General features: G+C 31.7%; 3 protein-coding genes across 3 annotated transcripts; 2 read left to right on the plus strand and 1 right to left on the minus strand.

The window, feature by feature from the left end:
• The first annotated feature begins 1,016 nt into the window (after positions 1 to 1,016).
• On the plus strand, positions 1,017 to 6,549 carry LOC113509880 (uncharacterized). The gene is made up of 8 exons (XM_031910730.2): positions 1,017 to 2,007; positions 2,558 to 2,715; positions 2,850 to 2,958; positions 3,315 to 3,400; positions 3,596 to 3,736; positions 4,304 to 4,403; positions 5,132 to 5,284; positions 6,390 to 6,549. Exons 1-8 carry the CDS (start codon positions 1,350 to 1,352, stop codon positions 6,497 to 6,499), a joined length of 1,515 nt encoding a protein of 504 aa, XP_031766590.2. The 5' UTR covers positions 1,017 to 1,349; the 3' UTR covers positions 6,500 to 6,549.
• A 4-nt stretch (positions 6,550 to 6,553) lies between these two features.
• LOC113509616 (3-ketodihydrosphingosine reductase) lies at positions 6,554 to 10,530 on the minus strand. Its single transcript, XM_026892977.3, has 3 exons — positions 9,812 to 10,530; positions 9,329 to 9,570; positions 6,554 to 8,916 (listed from the first exon to the last, which is right to left on the minus strand). Exons 1-3 carry the CDS (start codon positions 10,356 to 10,358, stop codon positions 8,704 to 8,706), a joined length of 1,002 nt encoding a protein of 333 aa, XP_026748778.2. The 5' UTR covers positions 10,359 to 10,530; the 3' UTR covers positions 6,554 to 8,703.
• Positions 10,531 to 11,705: 1,175 nt separating this feature from the next.
• LOC113509851 (baculoviral IAP repeat-containing protein 7) lies at positions 11,706 to 24,709 on the plus strand. Its single transcript, XM_026893277.3, has 11 exons — positions 11,706 to 12,382; positions 14,643 to 14,788; positions 15,196 to 15,333; positions 16,222 to 16,426; positions 17,123 to 17,284; positions 17,669 to 17,740; positions 18,099 to 18,201; positions 18,757 to 18,904; positions 19,632 to 19,929; positions 20,609 to 20,740; positions 22,362 to 24,709. Exons 1-10 carry the CDS (start codon positions 11,969 to 11,971, stop codon positions 20,729 to 20,731), a joined length of 1,809 nt encoding a protein of 602 aa, XP_026749078.2. The 5' UTR covers positions 11,706 to 11,968; the 3' UTR covers positions 20,732 to 20,740; positions 22,362 to 24,709.
• Positions 24,710 to 25,220: the final 511 nt, after the last annotated feature.

The raw sequence follows: 25,220 nt of genomic DNA on the forward strand, positions 1-25,220 counted from the left end.
GTACACGTCTAAATGGTAAACGCTGGTTAATAATATTTTATTATATACTTCGCCCTCATATATATAAAATATACTGTATTCTAAGTTAGGATATAACCTATGTGTGTGCCAAATTTCATTCTATTAGCAGTTTTTGCCTGAAAGAGTATGTTACCTACTTTTTCTTTCATTATTCATCCTCACAAATTTTAATAGTAATAGGATATATATTTCAATATCGGTAATATGGTATTGCTGTATACATGACACCTATTTACCTATAACATAATGCTATATTCCTTTATAAAATAATGTACTATAAATGTGAATCTGCATCACAAAATAATGTCACAACAAGGCTAAGTTCAAATTGACCTAGATATAATCTTATTCTATCTCTTTATCTATAAACCTCTGTCTCTATGTGCCAACACATATCATATCCTAGTATTTGCTAACTTTTGAAGAGGTATTTTTATTGTGAACTGATTTCCATGATACTGTTTATAATGATAATGTAAGAATTTGTTCTACAGAAAAAAAACGCCGACTTCAGTCGTGGTTAAATTAGTTATTGTGATTTAAAAGCTGAACCAATTCTGATAAAATTACTATAAGACTAATCTGAAAGTACATTGTTTCAAGATAAAGAAAAAAGAATTCCCCTAATCGGTTTATAAATAACGGAAATTCTAAAGTATCAAACATAAAAAAAGATAAATCCAAATTAAGAATCTCTTTCGAATTCAGTGTAAAAGATTTTTATTAGACGGTACTGCCACATGCATTTAACTATATACAAAAAATACATACATACATAAAGTATTTGATATAAGAATTAGAATTCCTTAAATCGCTTAGTCTTTGAACCACGTGCTAAAGTTTCATTGGGTGTGGTCTAATGTTTTGTACATAGGTACCTCTATTCAACACCAACCCACGTATGTGACCTAAACTAGTAATTAGATACCTACCTCATAGTTGGCAATAGATATAATAGCACGTGTGCGTTACAAGCATTTAGTAAACTATTGCAAATAGCTGCTTCAATTATTTATTATATTTACACAAACCTTTACGTTAGGTACATACTTTCAAGGCAGATGAAGTCAATAGTAAGATAGATCTACTTAATGTAAAGGTAACCTACTTAATTGCACACTATAATAAGGTCTGTAAAGACAAGTGCTGCAAATAAACAAACCAGAACGGTTTCTAGTCATTTAATTATTAGATCCGTTAACTTGTCTCCATAGTAAGTATACCTACCATACCTACAAAGCAACTATACTATGAACCTAGTGCACAGTGCAGAAACATATTCCATTCAGAGCTGACAGGCAAAGTAAATTATAAAAGAAAGTTATAAAATGAATAATATTAAATTATGTATATTTATTTTATTATTGGCGATATTGTGTAGTGATAGCAAACGTTGGTATTCAGCATCAGTTACTGAAAGGGATGAACATTTCAAAGTAACAAATTTTCATGATTTCAATCCCAATTTTACACAGGACGATGCCCGAATATACATACCCGTATTGACAAAAAATAGTGTCAATCATATAGATGAAAAGTGGCACATTCCTGAAAGTCCTCAGTATAATGGCACATTAACCAGACTGCATAAATGGAATTTAAATCAGGATAATATTCAGTCTGGAAGTCTTAAACACCGAAATACGAATATAACAACTTCAGAAAAATCCACACTGAAGACGGAAGCAGTAAGATCTTATAATAATAACATAAACATCATAAACGTAATCAGGAGACGACCTAATAAGAAAACTATACGTAAAAAGTGTCCAATGGTAAAATACCACAGGGAAGATAAAAAATTATATTCAAATCTAACAGACAAACGCAGATTTCTGGAAGTATTCGAGGTAGTGCAATTTGAACACGTTTCTTGCGTGTCAAGCAGTGGACTAGAAGGTACTTGCTTACACGAGTATGATTGCCAAGCTTCTGAGGGCATCCCCATGGGTACTTGTGCCGATGGATATGGAACTTGCTGCGTAAGTAAGTACCTAGTTCAAAAATACTTATACAGTTCAAAAACTTGAAAGCAATCTAACGGCTCACCTAATAAAAACAGTTGTCTATAGACATTATTACCATCATCTTAACTGTCCACTACTGGACATAGGTCTCTCCTTTGCGGGGTTTTGCAACGTTTGGCAGACGTGTTGGTAACCGCAATTAGGTTTTGGTGATGTTTTAAGAGGGCCGCTGCTGCCTACCTTTTGACTATTAAATTCCCTTAGTCACCTCTTACACCCATAGAAAAGGAAGGAATGACCCATTCTATGGGCTATATTCACCATGGGCCCACCCTAGACATCATAAAATATTATGACGCTCATAATACCTCCATACGCTATCACTCCTTAGAATTAATATATTACACGTCTGTAATTTGCTGTATTCCACCTTTCAAACCCAAATATATCGATGCAAAGACAGCTTCATAATGATAAAAAAAAAACGACTTACAGCCTCCTTATGCGATATATTTAATTCGTCTATAATATTTTTGGAACGTATTTAAGAGCAACTTTTATAATTTTAGATGAATTCAAATGTGACGATCATGCCTCTGCTCTTGTTGGATGGTTTACTAATCCAGGTTTCCCTTCACCAAGCATGGAGAGACTGTCGTGTACAATTACATTGAGTAAAGCTTCCGAAGATATTAAACAGATACGCCTGGATTTTGTCAACTTTGAGGTAATCAGTGCATAATTTGGTTGAATGCATTATATTTTTCGAGTCGTTTTTTAGTCTCTGATTAAAATTAAATACAAAATTTGTGTCAATGGTAATTTCTAGTTAATATTTTGTATATTTATGCCTTTTTTAAGTTACTACCACCATCAGCTGGAACATGTGAAGAAGACCAATTTATTGTATCGGGACAAAATATTAATAATGTGATACCTATTTTATGTGGTATCAATACAGGCCAACATGGTATGTACTCTTTATTAAAATACTAAATGTAAATAAATATACGCTTTTGTTTTCGCTTTATTATAAGAAAAGAAAAATTTGGGGAGAGTGGGGGAATTAGCGCCATCTAAGTACGATTGTTAATAAAAATCACATTTGTTACCATTCAATTTCAAAATGTATATTATCACACTTGTTATACCTATCCTGTAATACAATAAATTATTGAACATAAATATAAATTAATAAAATACTTATTAAAATATTCCATAATAGTTATTCAAAACCATATTATATCCTGAAATAGTAATAGCTATAGTGAATGGCTATACCTACAGCTAGTTCTAAATAATAAAATATAATTTATTTAATTTCAGCATATTTAGAGGTCGGTGATGTGGACGGGCCTTTATATTTCTCAGTTCAAACTGTTTCTGCTGAAAACAGATTGTTCTCTATAAAGGTAATTAATAATTGTCTATCTATTTACTTACGCAGCTTCTAATGAAGCGCTATTTGACTGTTACGAAGGTCCAGCATAGTGTTTATACGTACAAAGTATAGGTTCAAATCTCGCCCATTATGATTTTTAAAATATGTATTTGTTTATAGATAAATAAGTGTATATAAAAATAAAAATGATTATTTCTTCTTACAGATTACACAATTGACGTCCTTTGACGAATTGGCAGCGCCAAATGGATGTTTCCAATTTTTTGTCGAATCTCACGGCTACATGGAATCGTTTAATTACCGTGACAAATCAGATATTGGGATACCAAGGTATCAAACTTATTTGGTAAGTTTTATATTATAGATATTTACAATAATTTAATCTTGTTTAGAAACGCTAACTAAATGCCTCTTGAGGTACCCACCTCTTACTTCCGATCAACATAGTAGTATCAGCACAATCCTACAGTTGCTAAATAAAATTATAGCATTACTACTATAGTTTGATTGCATTATAAAAGTAGGCAGTGTTCTGGGGGTCTACCATGAAATATTTTCCGAAATTTCGGGGACGAACGACACAAAAAAATTGATGTTAAAATTACATAACACATTTTTATGTATGTTTAAAATAATTAAAAATGTTAAAATATCATTTCTCTGGACTATTAGGATAGGATTTATAATGAACAAAATGTTAAGCTCCATTTACTGGGTCGATTTCAGTACGAACAAAAACACGAAATTGAGCCCGAAAATTCGAAATTTCATTTCATGGTACACCACCTGGTTTATGGGTGAAAATGACTTCTGGCAGTAAACTTATTACATTTTCTGGCAGAAGTAATCAACAATTAACAATGTCAGCACTGCTTTTGAATTTAGATACTTAGACGTTACTTTTTTTTTGCAGAATAACATGAATTATGCAATGTGCATTAAACGTGCACCGGGAACTTGCAGCGTGACTTACAGCAAGTCAGATAACATGCAAATAGTTAATTACGATACAGGTACTGCATTTAAAAAAAAAAAAACAATTCCACCCCACCGTAGTCTAATTTTCTATTTGAGGTGACTGATGATTTTAATTGTCACCAGAGGGAGACTTTGTACAAAAGTCGATTGCTTGTGTACCTGTCCCATTCGTGTTTCAACTGTGAAGCAGCTGTGTTTCGGTTTGAAGGGTGGGATATGGCATGAATTTACTGGGTACACAGGAATAACACCTGAGTCCTCAGGAATGGCAACGCATGGGGGGTATCATGAGCGAAACAGTATACTCTGTTATGTCTATAGGCGACGGTTACCACTTACCATCAGGTGGACCGTCAGCTTGTTTGCCATTCTAAGTTGTATAAAAAAAAAATTGTTATAGTGTAGATTAGGAATACCTAAAGCAGGTTCCTTGGGACCTAGAGGTTCCGTAAAAAGTCACTAGGGCCGCAAAATTATATATGTTTAGCTGTTAATAATACTTTAATTAAGAGTACAAATATTATTTTGAAATAGTGTAAAATAAATGACGAAAAGAACTCATTACTGATGCATAAGTAGATAGGTAATTAGCGATTCAGCTCGGACTACGGCGCAGCATTTTATTTTATATTTTATTTGTTTTAATGTTTTATTTTGATTTTATTGATATGGGGTTGTTAAAATTAAAATTGTATTTCATGATCTTAATATTTTAAAGATCCCCGGTGTGGATGATAATGCATTATATATTATTAAATTTCAGATGGCTTGCCAGTTATTCCACCTGGACAAGCAGGAGTGGAAATATTCAATTGTCCTAACGATTGGTTGCTTATATCAGCAATAAGACTTTGCGGTGATAGATTAAACGACGGTTCAGTATTGCAAGATTTCTCTTTAGATGCTTCCATTACTGGTATGTACTGGTTTTATCAACGAAAAATTGCCTGTAGGCTATTACGCAGTGGAATATGCTGGCGGGGTATCCATTAGGATGATAGGTTAGAATGAAAATGCAGGTCAGTTATCCCATTGTGATAAATACACCTGAAATTCAGCACCATGGTTTCCAAGGGGACCACGTGCAGGTCGACCTGACAGGTTATTTTTTTAATAGGTAATAATAGTTTGGTTTTTAGTGGGTGATGACAGAATGATAATCTCACCTGCGCTAACGGTATATATGTGCGGGGCACTAATAAAAATGATGACAGGTGAGGATAAAAAGGTCAGTTAGCCCATCGTGATCAATTCACCTGGAATTCAGCACGATGGTTTCCAGAGGGAAACATGTGGAGGTCGATCTGGTTAGGTATATTACTAGCAATACGGCCCCTGGTCTGCATTATTAATGATAACCTCGCCTGCGCTATCTGTATACACTGGCAGGTTACCACAGTGAGGAATGATATGCGAAGATGAAAAGGCAGGTCAGTTGGTCTATCATGTCATGGTTTCCAAGGAGATCCACGTGTAGGTCGACTTGATAGAGTATAATGATAACAACGAGATTGGTAGTCTGTATTACTAACAATCCCTTTTCCCCCGACTGTGGACTGTTAACTAGGTACTTGAAGTGTTCTACGAAACCATCTTCAAAAACTCAGTGTTTCATTGCATGTAACATTAGTCTCTTTCAATAAAACGTAATGAAAATTTATATAAACGAATAATTAACCGGATCATAAGACAGCTGATGTCCAAATAACACAATCATCATAGACTGTGTGACGCCATTGCGTCGCTATTCCTGAAGACTACGAGTATATTGTTGTTATGTCTATATAGTCTATAATTTATATCGCCGTACAAGCTTAGCTAGTGGACAAAATCACGAATGCTGAACAACACCTAAATCAAGCTATTTATTAGGTATCACAGTATAAAAAAAACTCTACTATGAGGAGGGCTAAGTTCCTTTATTAAGGATACGTTTGCTACCACGCTGGTTTTTTAGAAAATTTCATAAATCCGAGTAGTGGAATAAACCCCATAATGAATCAAACTAATGTTAATTTCAGATAATAATGGAGGCCCAATTGTGGTTTGGTTTAGATCAGACGGTGGGTATGTTGGTCGTGGTTTTAAACTACATTACCAACAGAATACATGTAATGATCGTGCCGTTTGATTTACTTAATAATTTTAACCATCGTAGTTAATTTACGAAAATAAATAAATCGAGACTAATATAAGGAATGTTTTATTTATAATTACAAATTAACATTACTTAACTGATAATCATTTTAATATATTTAATTATAATTAATAGAATAAGGCACAAAAAACCTTATATTTTAGATAGACAAATTCATTTTCACAATAATATTTAGATACTTAAACAACATAGGCGTTTATCGTGGAGGGCCGTATGGACTGTGCTCACCTCAGAATTGTCTGATGCCTTACTCAGGATCTTAGCAAGAGCTTCCAGCTATGCACAAAGAAGGTACATTATCTGAGATAGCATACATGCTTTTTTTAAAAGCCCGGGCCCCCTAGAAAAATACTAAATACACATATGCTAAATGACGTTTTTCAACTATTTATATATAATAATACATCAGAGGCAAATCGGTGAGCTACAGTCTAAGCCACAAACCACAGTCATGTTTATTTTGTTATCCTAATATTAGTTGTGACTAGGTAGTATAAGTATGATTAGGAATAACGAACACAGCGGCTGGATTATTTAACTAAGTTTTATTAAATCTGATGGAATGTGGCCATTTTGCAATTAGAGAAGTAATGGAGTTCAATGGAATTTAATTAAAATGTAAATAAATTAATAATTTACTCGACCAAAATGTAATGTTCTGATGTTCAATAGTAATACAAATAAAAAATGGATTGATGGTTTGAATACTTATTGAAATTTGATGCTAAATTTCATTTAGTGTTTCCTTAACAATTTATAAAATTTTATTAACTTTTCATTAAATTCTATTGAAATAGACCATAGACTATTTTAAGTTTATTTTGTCCTTATTGGGATTTTTAACAGTTTTAGTTACCAGTCGAATGATATGGTTTGTAACTAAACTGGCGAATGGTAAATCTAAAATCATGAAACTGACAGTTTCAATCTCTTTCTACAAGAATTGTTAGCAAGTTAGTTAAATAAAACAGCCGCACATAAAATATCTTTGGTCACCTTGGTTTAGTTGGTAGCTTTATATAAATACTGAACTGAGTTAGTACTTGTAGTGGAAACATTCGAGTGACAACCCCGTACAGATAATCTCAATATAGGTGATCCCCGCTAGTTGGAGTGATGGTCTCAAATGTGTGTCAAGGAAGTAGTGGCTGCAGATGGTGCAGACTGGGAACCATTAAATATTACAGAAATGATATTGATGATTATAAATTGTTCATATTTATATAATTATACATGTAATTTTAAGTAGATACAATAATAATGACGTAAGTATTCTGTCCAAATAGTGAGTGTTCTACTTTATAGATAGCACTAATAACTCAAATTCTAATCTGAGTAGAACATTGAATGTATACCAGTTATGTTAAATAAGAAATCATAATTTTGTTAAACAATGTTGCAGAAGGTATAGGTATTACTAGTAAAATTAGAGCATATATTGATAATTGGTTACCTCAGTATCTACTTGTTTTACGCACCACTAAACAATAAAACTCATAAAGAAGTTGCAACTGCTGAATTACAATCAGTTGTGTAACATATTACATAAAATAGACTTTCTACAAATCCTTTGCTCTGTACATAAATATATATGGTAACAACAAGTTTATGAAGGTGTTTTGATATTTACTAATAACATATTACAATGTTTTCCCATAGGATAATTTATAATCATTCATATTTCAATAAAAATATTTTACTTTTGCATAAGATATGTAGAAAACAACATTTAATTTAAAATTTGTGTTAACATTAATAACTTGGAGCTAGTAATGTGGAGAACAGCTACATTACCTGGAGTATCCTATAGCTTTACTTCACATTTAAAAATTATTGAGTACCATTATTTTTCAAATGTGAAATATGAATAAATGCTTATTCATTTCAATTATATTAGATGTATTAATTTTTTAAGAATAGTTGTTATACAACTATATACAATAATCTTCATACAAAAATATATTTGCCACCCATACTAACAAGCTAAAGAACATATATTATTATAACAAAGAATCTTTGATAGACATTATAACCACAAATTTTTCCTTACAAAAATCAAGCTATGGATTAATACATTTTATTATAATATGTGATACATGTGTGTGAGTATACATCATTATAGTTATACATTAATAAATTTATACATAAATCCATGCAGCAGTGGGTATAAAAACAAATTATTTATTTTTATTTTCTTCTTTTTTATGTTTTTCAGTAAAACCATCTTTAACAATCTTATTGAAAGTCATAATAAAATTTACCATTACAGCTCTAAGTAATCCCATAGAAAATACCTGTATTAAAACTTGTGTAGTACTTTCAACAGATGCACCAAACAAAATTGATAGCAGTCTTCCAGACATACTGTATACAGAATATACTTTTCCAACCTGAAATGCAAGTAATTACTTTTAGAAATCATAGAAACTTAAAAGAAGTAGTATAGATAAATGAAATAAAGTTATAATTTATACAAAAACTTTATGTTCAATGAAAAAAATATCCTTGTGACTATTGATCTTTTTTTAACAAAAAATACATGTTATAGTTCCTATTCTTTCTTATTAGGATTTTTCATTTCATTGCATTTTTATGTTTAAATTAATAAAAATGGTAAAATAATAAAATAAGCTTACAGTAATATATAAATACATTTTTTAAAATAAAGTTTGAGCTTACAGATAGCAGTTTTAAACTTAGAATTAATTTACTACAATTTAATAGATTTTTAATAAATCTGTATCTTTGATTTGGGAATCATTGGTCTAATAAACTACTGACTTAAATTACAATATACCTTACCATTGCATCATGGATAAGTTTCTTGCCAATTTCCTGTGGTGAATGCAAACCTCCAGTACCAGAGATGAGCTTAGTTTCTTTTGGTTTTGTCAATTCTTCATTCTTTAAGCCAGGTGTGTCAGTATCGGGCGGAAATGATACTGTCAACCTGACCGCAGTACCCACTAACTCCATTTGAATTGCTTCTGCTAAACCACGCAAAGCCCATTTAGCTGCACTGTATGCACTATAGCCGTAAATTCCTGTTAAACAAATATTATATTACTGGACACCACTATGAACATCAATACTTTGTGACACCCATGATACCTCTTAGACATTGCCTTTCTTAAGGACTATGGTATTGTGTCTAACAAAAATACTTATTTTACTCAATGAGTTAATTTAGTATCCCTAATTATATCTAATAAGTAATTAAAAAATTAAAAATATCATTACCATAAACAAAAGATAAAATATGAAAATATAATAAATAACACTCACCAATGAACGCTGCTTCTGAAGCAACAAAAACAATAACACCTTCATTTCTCTTTTTCATACCAGGTAAAACATACTTAGTTGAGTAAGCTGTTCCAAAGTAATTAAGATCAATCATTTGTTTTATATCTTCCACTTTCATTTCTTCAAACTTCCCACAAATGCACATTCCGGCACAATTCACTAGCATAAATATGGGTGCGATATCGTTTTCCAGAGTCGATAAACATTTTGCTATGGTATCATAATCTGATGTAACGTCTAATGAAACATATTGTATTTTTTGGGCGTTTTTATCTAAACATTGAGTTATAATTTCACTGACTGTTGACTTCAAATTATCCACATTGCGACCTATAATGCTAACATGTGCTCCTAATTTAGCTGCTTCTATAGCTGCCGCTTTTCCTATGCCGCTAGAGCCACCGGTGATAACAACATGTTTTTGATGCAAATTCTTATATACAGTTTTCTTTTCTAATGAAGTATTTAATATATATGCTAATAGAACTACTACAGTTATAATAATAATTGCAAAGTAAATAATCATATTATCCTTTTTTTATCACCACAAAACAAGCAATTAATATGGACCACAATACTATAAGTAAACTTTTAAAATTAAAATACAATCTAAAACGAGAGGAAGCTAAAATCCACTAAAAAAATAATAATAAAAAGAAATAAGGCAACAAGCCAAAGATACAGCGAATAATGAGTGACTCAAATCAATTGCATAGATTATGAACTATCAAATAACTCGAGTTACTCAAGTTATAGTCTCATCGAGTTAATTCAAGTTCTCAGTTGACTCGTAGACTCCAGGAATTCCTTATTCTTAGCTTCAGAGTCATGATTAGTCAGTTATACGTGAATCTGAATGGTTTCAGTATTCGCTTAATTAGTAATTACTAATTTGATAATTTGAATACACACCTAGCAATTTCCGTGTACTTTAAAAAAATTTTACTAATTAGTAACTAATAACAACAAAAACCTTATATATATATATATATATATATATATATATATGATAGGATGTCTGGTAATGAATGGATAACCTTGACGTCTTATGGATAATGTCTTATAGTTCAACTTATGGCCGTCCTAAAAAAAATACGAAACAAAATATATCATAAGTAGTACCTTTAATACCTTTATTTTAAAAAAAGTCAAATTTTTTCTTTCTTATTTTATTGTCTTGATCACTATGACCAGAAATGAATGAATTCTATTGGTTTTTTGTTACTTTATTATTATACACTAACTATGCTGATAGATAGAAAGTGAATAGTGACTAGCTATTGCAGTTTTTTTTTAATACACAATTTTTTTTTTTTTAATATTATTTTAAGGGCTTTTACCTTTTTCAGGTATATCAGTCCTATTGTACCCTGAACTGATTTCTCAAACAAAACTTAAAATTAATTTATTTTTAAAAATATGCAAAAAAAAAAGTTTTTACAATCTTTATACCTCAGCTATAGTTTGTTTTGCTCTACCTATTTCAAATATTTCGAAGCATATAAGTAACATATTTATACATCTGAATATATTAAAGCTAGATTGTTATTACTGTTTAAAATAAATAAAAATGTAATCGGTATCCTGTAAAATTTTGTTAAAGTAGGATGATTCAAACCGTTTATGGGTGAAAAAATATTGTTATTTAGAGTTATCAAAACTGTAAACTAAGGTTATTAAATAAGTTAGAAAATGATTTCATGTTATCAATTATCAATATAGATTTTATACACCTCGTTTTACATAACTGAATATCAGTCTATAATTGATTATCAATGATTATTTACAACACTAGAGTAATACTCACCTAAGGAGTGACTGACTGACTTTGACTGATAAACTTTCTAGTCTGGACTGATCAATCAATCAACTATTATTTTGCTGACTGACAAAAATTGCCAAAAACGCAATCCACTAAACAGTTCTCTTAAAAAAAATCTATTTGCATTAGCGTAAAAAGTGAAATAATATAGGTATAGGATAATTATAAATTTGTCGTGTTTTTGTGGTTATTCCAATATATTTTTTAAACATCTTCGAATCTCATACCAGTTTAAAAACTACGTCAGAGTAGGTAATACCACTTTAATTCCTTACAAGACAATTTTTGTATTAGTATACATTATCGGGAGTAAAATGAATTATGAGACGAACAGGCTTAATACATTTACGAATTGGCCTACTTCAGCTCCAGTAGATCCTATAAGGATAGCTAAAGCTGGTTTTTATTACACCGGGGTGGGTACAGAAGTTCAGTGTTTTAATTGTAGTGGTAAAATATCTGAGTGGAACTACGGCGATCAGGTCATGTGGCGTCATCGGCAGCTAGATCCTAACTGCGAGTTTGTAGTGAATCCACAGCAATCAGGGAATGTACCTCTTGTGCTAGGATCTGAGTGCCCTTCTAATATAGACCCTACGGCGTCGTGGTCTGCTTCTAATGATCAACAACATGACCCTATAGAATCATCTCAAGATTACGGACTGACTGAAGAAGACGAAGTGTACAAAAGTGATGCATTGCGGCTATTATCTTTTGTCAACTGGAATGTAAGGCTACTTTTATATTTATGTTTCTGCAGTATTACCAGTTTTAATACTACAATTTATAATTATTTATTTTCTTTTTGAGATTTAAGCCTTTTGATAGAAAACAAAATATTTGAAAAAACTGTTTCTAGCAATACCTATATTCTGAAATTTAGCACAAAACTAATAAGTAATAATAAGTAACATCAATAATAAGGGACTTTTCAGAATCTATCGTGTGATGTAAACAGTGAATGTTGATAAATAATATATAATAATATACATTTAAATCTTATCTAAATCACACAAACAAACACTTATATAACATCATGTACTTATTGGTGTATAAAATTGTTCTATACTATTTTAATTGCATTATTCTCAAATTAGGTTTTTATACCCATTTTGATATAGGTCTTTTATAAATACTATCTGTCCTTTTTGATATAGGTCTTTCATAAATACCATATACCCTATATTACTAGTAATGGGACTGTTATTCCTTATCATTAATAATGCCTTTCCCCACCTTATACCTATGTTATTTTTTTTATAATAGGTACAACAAGCACTTAGTACTTTTTTTATACTTTATTATCTAGGATTGATTAGACTAAACTTTATGGTTGGGCTATTTCAAATATGACAATTATGTATTCACAGTCTAAAAAAAGTTCTAAGAAATGTATTGTGAAAAATAAATAACCTTGGTTTTGTTATAGGTAGGAACTTAAATGTAAATATATTAAGTAAATGAAACTTGAGAATACTATGAATTGGTTATATTGACCTCTAATAACTTTACAGTGTATCAAGGTTATAAGTAGATTGCAACCAAAAGAGTTATTTGAAGCCTATTCTTGTATGTGACCTTGTATCCACCTGTGATACTAATAAAACAATAACTGTTTAAGTAACTATTTTCCATGGGGGTAATATAGTGAACTTTTAGAAATTTACTTAGAATTTATTTTAAAGGATAGACACAAGCACATAGTAATCACATAATTTATATAAACAAAAATAGATAATAACCTTAATGTAACAACTTACAATAAACAATTTACCATTTATATCAAATCAAATAAAGTAATAGAGATGTGTTTAGGTGCATGCCTGATGGCCAAAATGGGTCTGTACTTGGGCTTTCTTTAGCTTATATGGTTCTGGTGATATGTGGAGATAACAAAGTAGTGGTATATTACTAACAGTATTATAATATTAGAGAATGCACACATTATATACTTATAGTGGCTTGTCCACTACTATTTGAACAAACTACTATAAGTCCACAATTTATTGTCCTATACTGATTACTCAGTAAATGGTATTTTACCTTTATCTATACATATAGGTGTATAGATAGAGGTAAAATAGTAGCTTGATAAATATCTGTTTGACCTGGAAAGATCATATTTATCTTTTTATTCATCTTGACTGCAATTGTACCTTATTCATTCAAATTTAATCGTCATTGATAGTTAAACTGCCAGATTATGCTAGTTTATTGTATGTGTTTAATGCAAGGAATAGTTGTTTATAATTTATGTATATTTTATAAATGACTAACAAAATTAAGGAAATATTTCTTTTATTGCAAAAATAATAATAATCAGATTGTCATCCCTGTATTTTACTTGAGAATGCTGTATCAATCTAGTAATATTTATGCAATAAATATTATTTGTACTTACAATACTTTTAACAAATGTTTTTTTCATGAAGACCTTCAGAAGTGAATATTTTTTTTTTATGAAAAGTTTTCTTCTAGTGGAGGTTCAAGTATTATGTAACATAATTGGGTTGGTCTTGTAAATCATTATGATGCATCATAATTTATATATTATGTAACATATTTTGTTTAAATGAAAAAAACTAAAGAACTTGTATGGGGGAATCCCTCAATTGTATTGTATGTCATTTTTATTTTGTTTTCATTGCCAGTATTCATGTTGCGATTTTTAAGTAAGTTAAATGGTCACTTGGGTGTTACGTAATGTAGGGGGGTACAGAAAAATGTTACGGTGCATTACATGGGGGGGGGGGGGAGGTTCTAAAATCATATTAAAAGATCGTAGAATAGTGTCTTTTTTAATTCTAGTTTATGTTGAGCGGCTTCAGTATACCTGAATGACTATGTCAACATAGGAAATGTTCGAATATTACATTTATATATATATATATATATATATATACGTTTTGGTGAAGTATATTAACTCTTAACTGCAAACCCATTTATTGTAGTATAATATTCCTGAGAATAATTTTGATTTTGTTTTAGGATACTTCAGTATCCCGTGAAGCTTTAGCGAGTGCTGGTTTTTATCATGTAGGAGAGGGTCGCCTTCGCTGTGCTTGGTGTGGTGGCGAACTAGCCCCATTTAGACAATTTGGTACACTTGGGCCTCCACTTGAAGTGCACAGAATGTAAGTATCATGTTATGTATTTATATAATTTATTTACTTAAATAAAAATAAACCACACTTCTGATTTTATTTTCTTTTTTGTAAAATGTAAATATAGTGAAGTAATATAATAATATTTATTTATTTAACATAAACAGACAGCTATAACAATACATAATTATACACTTAAATAATAATGTTACAGCCACTAAAGTTTGCACAAATGTATAATGCAAGTGAAGGATATAATAATATTAAATTGTTTATAATCCTAATATCTAACTTTTGCACTTTTGTAGAATTTTAATGATGTACTAAATTTCTTTTCAAGAAAATAAAATCCATTTATAGAATATCCACTTAATTATGCTATAGTGTACATTTTGAAAATTGTATTCACTTTTGCTTCTTTTATACTTTGATTTTAGGTACTTCCCTAGATGCGAACACGCCGCATCGCTAGAGGCGTCCCGACAAGTTAACCACTTTTCGCCACCAGCGTCGCCACAGCCGCAAACACCGCCTGCACAGTCACCACCAGAAACTGAAGAAAACCATTCACAATCGTGAGTCATTTAATTTACCCATCCATTCATAAGTTCTAGGAATTCATAATTCTCGGATTTGATGAATTTTAATAATTGTGTTTGTAAGTTCATTTACCTGATCATTAATAATAATGAATAATTGATATGTGTTATAATCTTATAATCACCAAATTATTGAATAAATTTAAAATGTAACTGAATTTCTATCAAACTATACCGATTAATATTTAGCTTAAAATCCTTTCATAATATTGTTTAATAATAATATACTACGTGGTTATGTAGTAAAAATACAAATATTAACTTATTTATTTGCTAAGATAATGATTTCTACATCAATATAGAAAACAAAATTTGGCTTGATATAGGGCTTTATTTTTATTTGCACTAGTGTATTGGCTAGCGTTGTAATAGTGGACAATATGGTCTTCTTATGGTTCAGCAGTATGACATAATGGGCTTTTTTCAGTAGAGATTCTCACAGCATAGGAGCTTATAGGGTATATCTCAGGTATAATGCGTAGGGAAAAGATAGAGGTGAATTATTGTCGGAGGAGAGATATAGATGGATGGAATAGAAGTAAAGTGAAGCACCCAATTATTGTACATACAGCTTTTCAAAACTTTTTAATTAATGAAAAACATTTTTTTTCTTATTATAAATACATTACTTAGGTAACGTATATGCCATACATTCAAAAATGCTGTTAAAGTAAAACTCAACAATCAAACTATTTTTTTTTTGCTTATATCTATAATTTTTATTTCTATTTAGATATCATATAAATAAAATGGGGTCTAAATTCTGTAACTAATCTTATTGCTAGATGTGAATACCAACACTTCCACATTTCTTTCTGGCTTTATTTGTATAAAGATGAGTATTTATGTTGTTCTCTATTTAAGAACTGGTGCCGAGCACAATGCTCGTCTGCTGGAGGCGGGCGGCACTTGGCGTTCGCTTGGCGTCGTAGGCGGTGGGGCCCGTCACCCCACGCGAGCATCGCTAGCAGCGCGTCTTGCAACCTTCGAGCGCTGGCCTGCGGACCGCACACAGGTGCCCATGGCATTAGCTGAAGCGGGCTTCTTCTATACTGGTACTGATGATCAGGTAAGTTTCGTCAATTGTGTTGTTTTTCATTAGATGGTCAATCAGTTGTCATGAACTTTGATATACAGATAATGTTTGCGATGAAGAAAGATAGGCCATCAACAACATAAATACAACAAAATAAATATTTTATAGTATGAAACAAGATGGCTGTGTAGTCCCGGCATAGATTATGCTACCCCTTCCTTTCCCGTGGGTATCGTAAGAGACGACTAACAGAGGGTGAGGCATGGGCAGCAGCGTCTCTCTTAAAACATCTCTAAAGCTTGTCAATCCGCCTTCTAAGCGTGGCAACTACTGACAAAACCCTCCAAAGGGGAGGCTTGTGTTCAACAATGAACATTTAAAGGCTGATGTGAAGATGACGATAAAACAAGACTGGCGCTAAATACTAGCATTTTTTTTAATGGATGATAATGGAATTTTAATCCCATCTGCACTATCGATATATACTGACGGTACCCCAGTTAGGAATGATAGATGAGCATGAAATCAGATCAGTTAGCCCATCGTGATATACTACAACAAGTAATAATCACGACCTGACGGGGCTTGCTAGCAATGGGACCATTAGTCCCCACTACTAACAATCCCTTTCCTCTAAATATTAGCACTGTGTGATAGTTATACTGCCACCGAGACTGATAATTAGTTCTATGTAAAAAGTGGCCTAATAAGGGTGGTGTTACATTGCAGGTGAGATGTTTCTACTGCGACGGGGGGCTCGGTAAGTGGGAGGCGGGTGATGCACCGTGGTCGGAGCACGCGCACTGGTTCCCGCACTGCGGTTACGTGTTACTGCTCAAAGGACAGGATTTCGTCGACTCCTGCCGCAACCGCACCTCCGTGCAACGGACCGTGAGTCTTACCAACTTTTTATCTAATTTCAAAATGGTATTTTTATTTATCTTTAAAAATACTATCATGTATGTGTTAATGTCTTAGTTCTACTTATTTATACAAATGTATATAAAATGCAAGAATTCAATTGTATCAATAGATCGTGTACACTTTGCCTAGAGAGTCTGGTCCTCATTCTATATCATTTTAATATAATATCATATAAATCCGTGTCACTATGTTTGTTCACTCTAATCTCCGAAACTGATGAACCAATTTTAATGAAATTTATATTTAGGTTTGTGGTTGTAAGGGACAAGACAATGTTTAACAGGTCAGCTAGATTTATTATATTTCTTGTGGTCTGTATTGGTATTATAAAATGGATTTTTCTTTTTGCAGTTCTCTGCTGATAGTGGTTTAAGTGCACGAAGAAGAAATCCCGGTGTTAACTTCTCTATTACTGAAAGCCAAGTCAGTATACTTTCATATGCTATAGTATAATTTTGGATTCTAAATTTTTGTTAATAGTTCACAGCTTAAGCTTTCAGTATTCACCACAATTAAGTTCACAGAGTAAGGATCGTCTATTTGTGACTACCACTATTGTCAGCTTTTTGGTCTTACGGTTAATGAGTGGATATACCAAACTGGAACCCAAAATAAGTATTTATAAAACTAAAATATAGACCCCACTGTCTCATGATTGATTTCATATAAAAATATTTTCATATTTCAACTATATTTCTGGATGCAAATTGCTCAGTTTCATGCATACCTACTATCACCAGGTTTCGGTTTGTTATATTTTTACGTTTAATGTTAAATGCAGGTAGAAGAATGTATGGAGAGTAGCGCAGCACTAGCGGCTTTGAATGCTGGACTGGACGCGGCTCGTGTTCGGCGAGCTCTGGCACGACGACTGCGAGCCACAGGTACATCTTTGCCCGTACTTGTACTCGCATACTCATTTGCACCTGTACTCAGCTTTATATCTGTTCTCATCTTACCAACACTCACACCCGCATACACATCCATACTTACGTTCGGACACTGTACTCACCTATATTAATATAAAATTTTCATATATTACATTTATTTACTAATTATGAAATCTTATAAATATTATAAATAAAAGTCGGTTTCCTTGTTAGGTCTTGATTCTTTAATGGTTTAACCAATCATTATGAAATGAAACTTGTGATCTTAATTAATCAATATATCCTGGCCATATGGACGAAATGGTAAGTAACAACTAGCTATGAATAAGTTCACCTCTTTTAGATGTAGTAATGAAAATTATTTATTGTGTATTTTTTTACTCAGCTCTATTGGCTTGAAATACATATATTTATCATATATACATATCATTTGTTCAGTTATTAATTAAGAAAGTATATATCACATTTATAAACTTTCAGCTTTGATATACATATTAGTATGATATCATATTAGTATATATAATTAATGTGTATGTTAAATGATTGCAGGCCTTCCGTTCAACTCATCAGAGGCATTGATTGATGCTGTCCTAGACGAACAGTTGAACGAGGAGGCATGGAGCGTGTCACCGCAGAGCCATCGGTTCGCGAGGGACATACTCGCTGAAACGCTCAGGGAGTTCGCGCCCATGTCTGGGTATGTATATTATTTCATGCATTTTAATTTAAATATGCAAATTAGTAATAATTGATAATTTAACAAATTCTAACACAAAACCAAAATGGGGAAAAGGGATTGTTAGTAATGTGGTCTAACTAACCCATCGTCAACAATGCACCCTATCAGGTCGACCTCCAAGTACTTCCCCTTGAAATACGAATTCCACTAATGGTGCCCCGCGTACCGATAGCACAGGCGGGGCTACCATTTTAATATCACCCACACATACACATTCTACATAAAAAATGTAGATCTTTAATGGTCGAGTCAAACTTCAATCAGTGAGATGTGAAATATACTGCTAATGTATTAAATTAATAGTCATAACTAATGAAAAAAATATAAATCTTTGGTGGTGTTGTAAAGGGGCAATGTTGCCCATCCCTAGAAATTGCTTTAATCACTTCTTACGACACTCCCGGGAGAGGAAAAGGTGGTCTATTTTATGTGGGGGCCATATGGTTTACAAAAAAAGATATAGATCTCTTTATGCGGTTTAGTTAAGTTTTTTTTTTATATATATTTGTATCAAAGTAATTTAAAAACGAAAATGTATCCATTTTCATATTGTGATTACTTTATAATGATTTAAACCACATAATCATTTACATTTTTGTAAACTAAATTTGTCAATTATATGCAGTTCTTTTAAAATAATAATGATATAAAAATATCTAATGTAACCATAATACATATTTAACAGTATAATCCCAACACAATGGGATGGGCGGCCTGAGAGTCGGGAATCCTCTGCAAGTCCTACGAGATCAGCATCACCAGTGGATAATAGACCTACAACTACTCATCAAGAAGAGCCAGATTCCAGTGATAACTTATTTACTAACGCTGTTGTAACTGAAAATAAAAATAATGTAGAAATAGATTCTACGACAACTCCTGTACAGGAGACTCCTGTGCCAGAAAATAAAACAATATCTTTAGAAGAGGAGAATAGACAATTAAAGGAAGCAAGATTGTGTAAAGTATGTATGGATAATGAGGTAAGTGTGATTTTGTATTCTGAAATATTACAGTAATTTTTATTTTGTTGTGTGTTTATATAATATTTTTAATTAAAGATTTGATTTCTATTTTATCTAAATTATTCCTTATTTAATTTTTTTATTATTGAGGCCCCTGTTTTTGTCTAACAAAATCTTAGAATAAATTAGATATTTTTTATGAATAATATCAATAATAATACCAGAGGGAGACTTTGTACAGCTTTGGACTTTGCTTGGCACCTCTGTCACATTCGTGTTTCTACCGTGTTTCGGTTTGAAGGGTGGGATATGGCAGTTAATTTACAGGGTACAGAGGAATAACACCTGAGTACTCAGGAATGGCAATACATGGAAGGTATCATGGGCGAAACAGTATACTCTGTTATGGTCATGATACTGTTCATGTCTATAGGCGACGGTTTCCATTAGGTGGGCCGTCAGTTGTTTGCCATTCTAAGTTGCATAAAAAAATATTAATTTTTTTTTATGGAATTGTGAGCTCTTGATTACCTGGATAATGGTAACCATGGTCTATAAACAAGGACACCATGCATATCATAGTATACAGTGACGCGTACACCTCATGCATTACCATTATCTAAGGATTAAAATGCTATCCCCTCGTACGTTATATATGTACTGCATAATTTAATTGCATAACACGATTATGTTACAGGTGAGCGTGGTATTCTTGCCGTGTGGACATTTGGTGTCTTGCGCCCGATGCGGCGCGGCACTGTCCGCTTGTCCGCTGTGTCGCGCTTCCGTACGGGCGCTCGTACGAGCCTACCTCGCCTGACGGCGGCAGGTAAGTGTATCGCACAGGCCTCTAATAATACACTTATTAACCTACCCTCTAATATAATATTAATAATACACTATTAACTACTCAGGTTTAGTACGGCTTCAAATGTTATATACAAACTTTCCATAAAAAATATCCAAATAACAGTGAAGTTTTTATCAAAGTCTGTTACATGAAATAGATAGATTCAAAAATTGACTTTGTTTATACTATTTGAAGATGTTTTCCTTGCTATTTTGTCAAGCCAATGATGCAGCCATTGTCGTTTAATGAAGTAATGATGTTGGGGCAACAGACCTCCGCAGTATTCGCGTAAGGAGTATATAGTATGCATGTGAAGGTTGTTGTGGTTGATGGTGAACATTGAATCCCAAATGAGCTATCCATCTGATGAAAAATAATCATCACCTACAGACATAATTATTCTTCATCATTAGGAATATCATTAGTATCCCTTTATCATCAAATCATATTAGTCGTTAACTGTCTATTGCTGAACATTGGCCTTCCCCATAAGGGGGTTTGCCAGTAGTTGCCACGCTTGGCAGGCGGGTTGGCAACCGCAGTTAGGTTTTGGTAATGTTTTAAGAAGGATGCTACTACCCATTCCTCAACCGTTAAGTTCTCTTAGTTCCCTCTTACGACACCCACAGGAAATGGCCCATTCCATGCCGGAATCACACGGCTAACGTATCTCATTATACTATTAGATAATTACAATTGTTGGGCTCTTGCGCTCATGTATCATGTTTTGTTTCTGTACCTGCCTCTGACGACATCATCGAGATTAAAATAGTCCACCTTATAGTCTTACTCCATCATTACAAGGACATTATATTTCTACATACATCTAAAATATATATATTTGAGTGTATATTCATTTTAAATGAATTGATTTGAGGGATATTTGGTACTTAACCCTTAATTTGATATTGTCCACTACACCGAACACGAACTTTAAAAAAATCCAAGTCATTCAAATTTGTAATTTATTTATGGCAATTAAATTTAAATTACTTCGCAATTTACTCAACTACTTGAAAACAAAAATTTGTAGTAGAAAAAAAAAATGAAAATCAAGAAGATATTTCGTTAGAAAACATAGTCGTATCTACTTTGGCAGTGCCCGCCACAGAGAACATGCATTTTTTCAAAAAGGGGAAGAACATATTTTTTCATTATTATTTTTTACAAAGTCCGTAAATATCTTAAAACATATATTATTCATAAAATAAAAGAAAATAAGATTTTTTCTGCCAAATTAAGGGTAAAGTAGATCAGTTCCGTGTATAACATACAAGATACCTTTTACCTTAATTCATGCAGGAGAAACTGTAGACTACAACTAGAAATCCTAATCCTATACCACTTTAACGTCTTGACCAATCACTATGAAATTTAGCATACATGTACTATATGGGATAGATATATAGACAACTTTTTAATCCTTTGTTTATTATATTTTTTTGTTTGTGCACATATTGTTAATATTTATAACTAGTATAATTTGTAATTTATAAACTCAATAAACGCTATTATTATTATTATATTATTCCGGTCACGTGGATGAAGTCGCGGGTAGAAGCTAGTATATAATATTAATAAAACTACATATTGTTTACAGATCGAGATTATTGTGAAACAAGATAAGTTGATAATACGTCAAGTCTTCAACAAGCATTCAAGTGCATTAGCTATCCACGTGTTGTAGTTATTGTGTTGATTAATTGCTAAGGCATTACCCTGTAGTAAGTTACGTCTATAATATTTACATTAATACATTAGGCCTACATCAAATGTACGCTAGTAGTGTATTGTTGGGTTGGTATGTAGAGATACGCCGAATCAGATTGTCGATTATTATTTTCAACTCCTAATAGGTATTCAGACATTCGAGTACTCAAAATATAGAATTCGTATACACAATATTCGGATACCGGTTACGAGTTCTTATGGTATTTAATTCGCGTACTTAAATTGTAAATTAATGAAAAAGATCATTCGAAAATTTCATTTGTTCAAATCCTCTAATTGGAGTCCTGACGACTCTTTTTGTAATCAGTACCCAGATGTTTGAATACAAAAAAAAATGCTGATTCGGCTATCAGTAGTTGGATGTGTAAATTCATATTTGATTCAATGGAAATGGACACCTACGATTAACGGTGTTTAATTTCTAGGTTTGACTTAGCCAAAATTTAGTTTTAACGGTGTAATCGGTCGGTCTTTTTTGAGACTACCCAGTAGTTGTTTAATAAAGATCAAATCTCAACACCAGCATGCTAGTTAAATTGTTTTAAATTTTATATTGAAGTTTATATACTTAACCATTGTTTTTAATTTTTTGTTACAGTTTTATTACATTAAAAAAAAATTACATCATTTTACTTTATGCTACTCGAGATTATTTTGTAATCATAAATTCGGAGATAGGCATGCGTTAGGAACTTGCTATCGTGCTTTGAATAGAAAACAATTATGAGAATTGATTTTAATAAAATTTGAGATATCGGTAGGGGTCGCTAGCCTAATCAACCAAAGTGACATGTTTAAAAAGGGCCGAGTACTAGTTACCTACGAACTTGTACCTTTTGATTGATGAATGTGGAGCAAGTGATGGCAATTTTTTTTATTGAAGCCTTTGACGTGTTATTGTTTTTTCCTACCCCAAAAAAACTATGTTATGAACGAAATATGTGTGTTTTATTAAATACAAATTAAGAACATTTTAAATAAAAAAACTTTTTTTTTTATACAACTTAGAATGGCAAACAAGCTGACGGCCCACCGGAAAGTGGTAACCATCGCCTATAGACATGAGCCATGGACATAACAGAGTATACTGTTTCGCCCATGATACCCCCCATGCGTTGCCATTCCTGAGGACTCAGGTGTTACTCCTCTGTACCCAGTAAATTCACGCCATATGTAAATAAAAAACAGTTAATTTCAAATAAATTAATAGTTTTAGTAAATGTTTATACACTGTCGGACCTATCTGAAATAACGTTCCACTGACATCTTTTTTTAATAGAATGTTCAGTCGCCGCGTTATACGTTACGTTACGTTATACGGAATAGCCGTGTTACACGAGGGATTGAAATCGCGTAATAGGAATAAGAGTATCGTGTTATAGGAGGGATTACTATATAACATAACTGCAAGCAATATTAGCTTCTTCGCTATAAGAAATATTTAATAACAGAGTTAGTTTTGTTAATTTTAAAATTGTTTCCTTAATTGTCGGTGTCCTTTTTCTTACGTGATAATATGTATATCTACAAAAAAAGTTGACTTCAGACGACGAGCAATAATGTGAGGTAACATTTTAGAGTACTGTATATAGGAGTTTTGGAAATTAACATACTACCTGTTTGAACCAGTGTGTCTTATTATTATTAGAAATATCAAGTCACTTATCACATAATAATATACACCTGTATTGTAATTTGATAATATAGATAATTCTATTTATTTAAGAAAATATCATTCGAAAATTAAATTAAGATAAAGATGTATGCTAACCCGATACATAAAATAAGCTTAGACAGACGGCAAAATAAAAATAATAAAATTTGAATTCCAATAACAACATTCATATTTAATTTGTTAGTTTGTGTACATTTTAGATTTTATTTTATCGTTAAAATGGCAAAAAAAAAAAAGAAAAGACAATTTCGTAATGGCGTTTGTTGCATTTGGTGATGATATATAAATAATAGAAACTTAAAAACTGGACTATTTTTTATTGCTTAAAAATTTTATGCAAGTCTTCTGAAGTTGCTTTACTGCGTACATTGCTATAGTTAAAGATATATTAAATATTGACTCGCAAATAACTCATTAAATATTATCTGAACAAAGATCATTGGGTCTATTAAAGATTTTATAATTTATTGCTGTTATTTTTAACCGAGATGATTCTGATTTTGATGATACGTAAAAGGGTTGACATATACTATATATATATATATATATAAAAAACCAAAGCTCCTATCATAAGATAGTAAATTCTTAAATAATAGAAGTAGATTGTCTACATAAATGTTATATTAAAATATATTGACAAGAATCTATAAATGCTGAGTATAACTCATGAAGCAAGAAAATTGTTTTATAAGATTCTGAATTATGAAAAGATATAACTATGAATGTAGCTTGTTTCATCCTTATTTCTTATAATATATACTTATTTACTATAAAAAATGCGCATGAAACATTAATATCAACATGTTACTGATTTAAAGTTTTTATTTTTTTATTTTTGCATAGTCGGGTAAAAATAAACTCATTCATCATCCTATTTGTTTTTTTTTTTTCCTAAAGATGTGTTTATATATATTTTTTTACTTTTAATAAGATGAAAATTGAATAGATCTGTCGTAATATTTAAGACGTATATTAAATAAGTATAAGTATATTAAAAGTAATATTGAAGACGTAGTTAATATTAAAAAATGCGTATTACAAATTATTTGTAGG

This window comes from Galleria mellonella, unplaced genomic scaffold, assembly GCF_026898425.1.
Source record: "Galleria mellonella isolate WM207_F2 unplaced genomic scaffold, CSIRO_AGI_GalMel_v1 utg57, whole genome shotgun sequence".
NCBI lineage: Eukaryota > Metazoa > Arthropoda > Insecta > Lepidoptera > Pyralidae > Galleria > Galleria mellonella.

Bases quoted from the DNA above. Each gene is read 5' to 3' on its own strand.
- LOC113509880 (XM_031910730.2), top strand. From the start codon at position 1,350: ATGAATAATATTAAATTATGTATATTTATTTTATTATTGGCGATATTG. The intron at 3,401-3,595 runs GTAATTAATAAT...TTCTTCTTACAG, and splicing joins ACAGATTGTTCTCTATAAAG to ATTACACAATTGACGTCCTT. The intron at 3,737-4,303 runs GTAAGTTTTATA...TTTTTTTTGCAG, and splicing joins CAAGGTATCAAACTTATTTG to AATAACATGAATTATGCAAT.
- LOC113509616 (XM_026892977.3), bottom strand. From the start codon at position 10,358: ATGATTATTTACTTTGCAATTATTATTATAACTGTAGTAGTTCTATTA. The intron at 9,571-9,811 runs GTGAGTGTTATT...TTTGTTTAACAG, and splicing joins TTCAGAAGCAGCGTTCATTG to GAATTTACGGCTATAGTGCA. The intron at 8,917-9,328 runs GTAAGGTATATT...CTTGCATTTCAG, and splicing joins AACTTATCCATGATGCAATG to GTTGGAAAAGTATATTCTGT.
- LOC113509851 (XM_026893277.3), top strand. From the start codon at position 11,969: ATGAATTATGAGACGAACAGGCTTAATACATTTACGAATTGGCCTACT. The intron at 15,334-16,221 runs GTGAGTCATTTA...TCTCTATTTAAG, and splicing joins GAAGAAAACCATTCACAATC to AACTGGTGCCGAGCACAATG. The intron at 17,285-17,668 runs GTGAGTCTTACC...TTCTTTTTGCAG, and splicing joins GCACCTCCGTGCAACGGACC to TTCTCTGCTGATAGTGGTTT.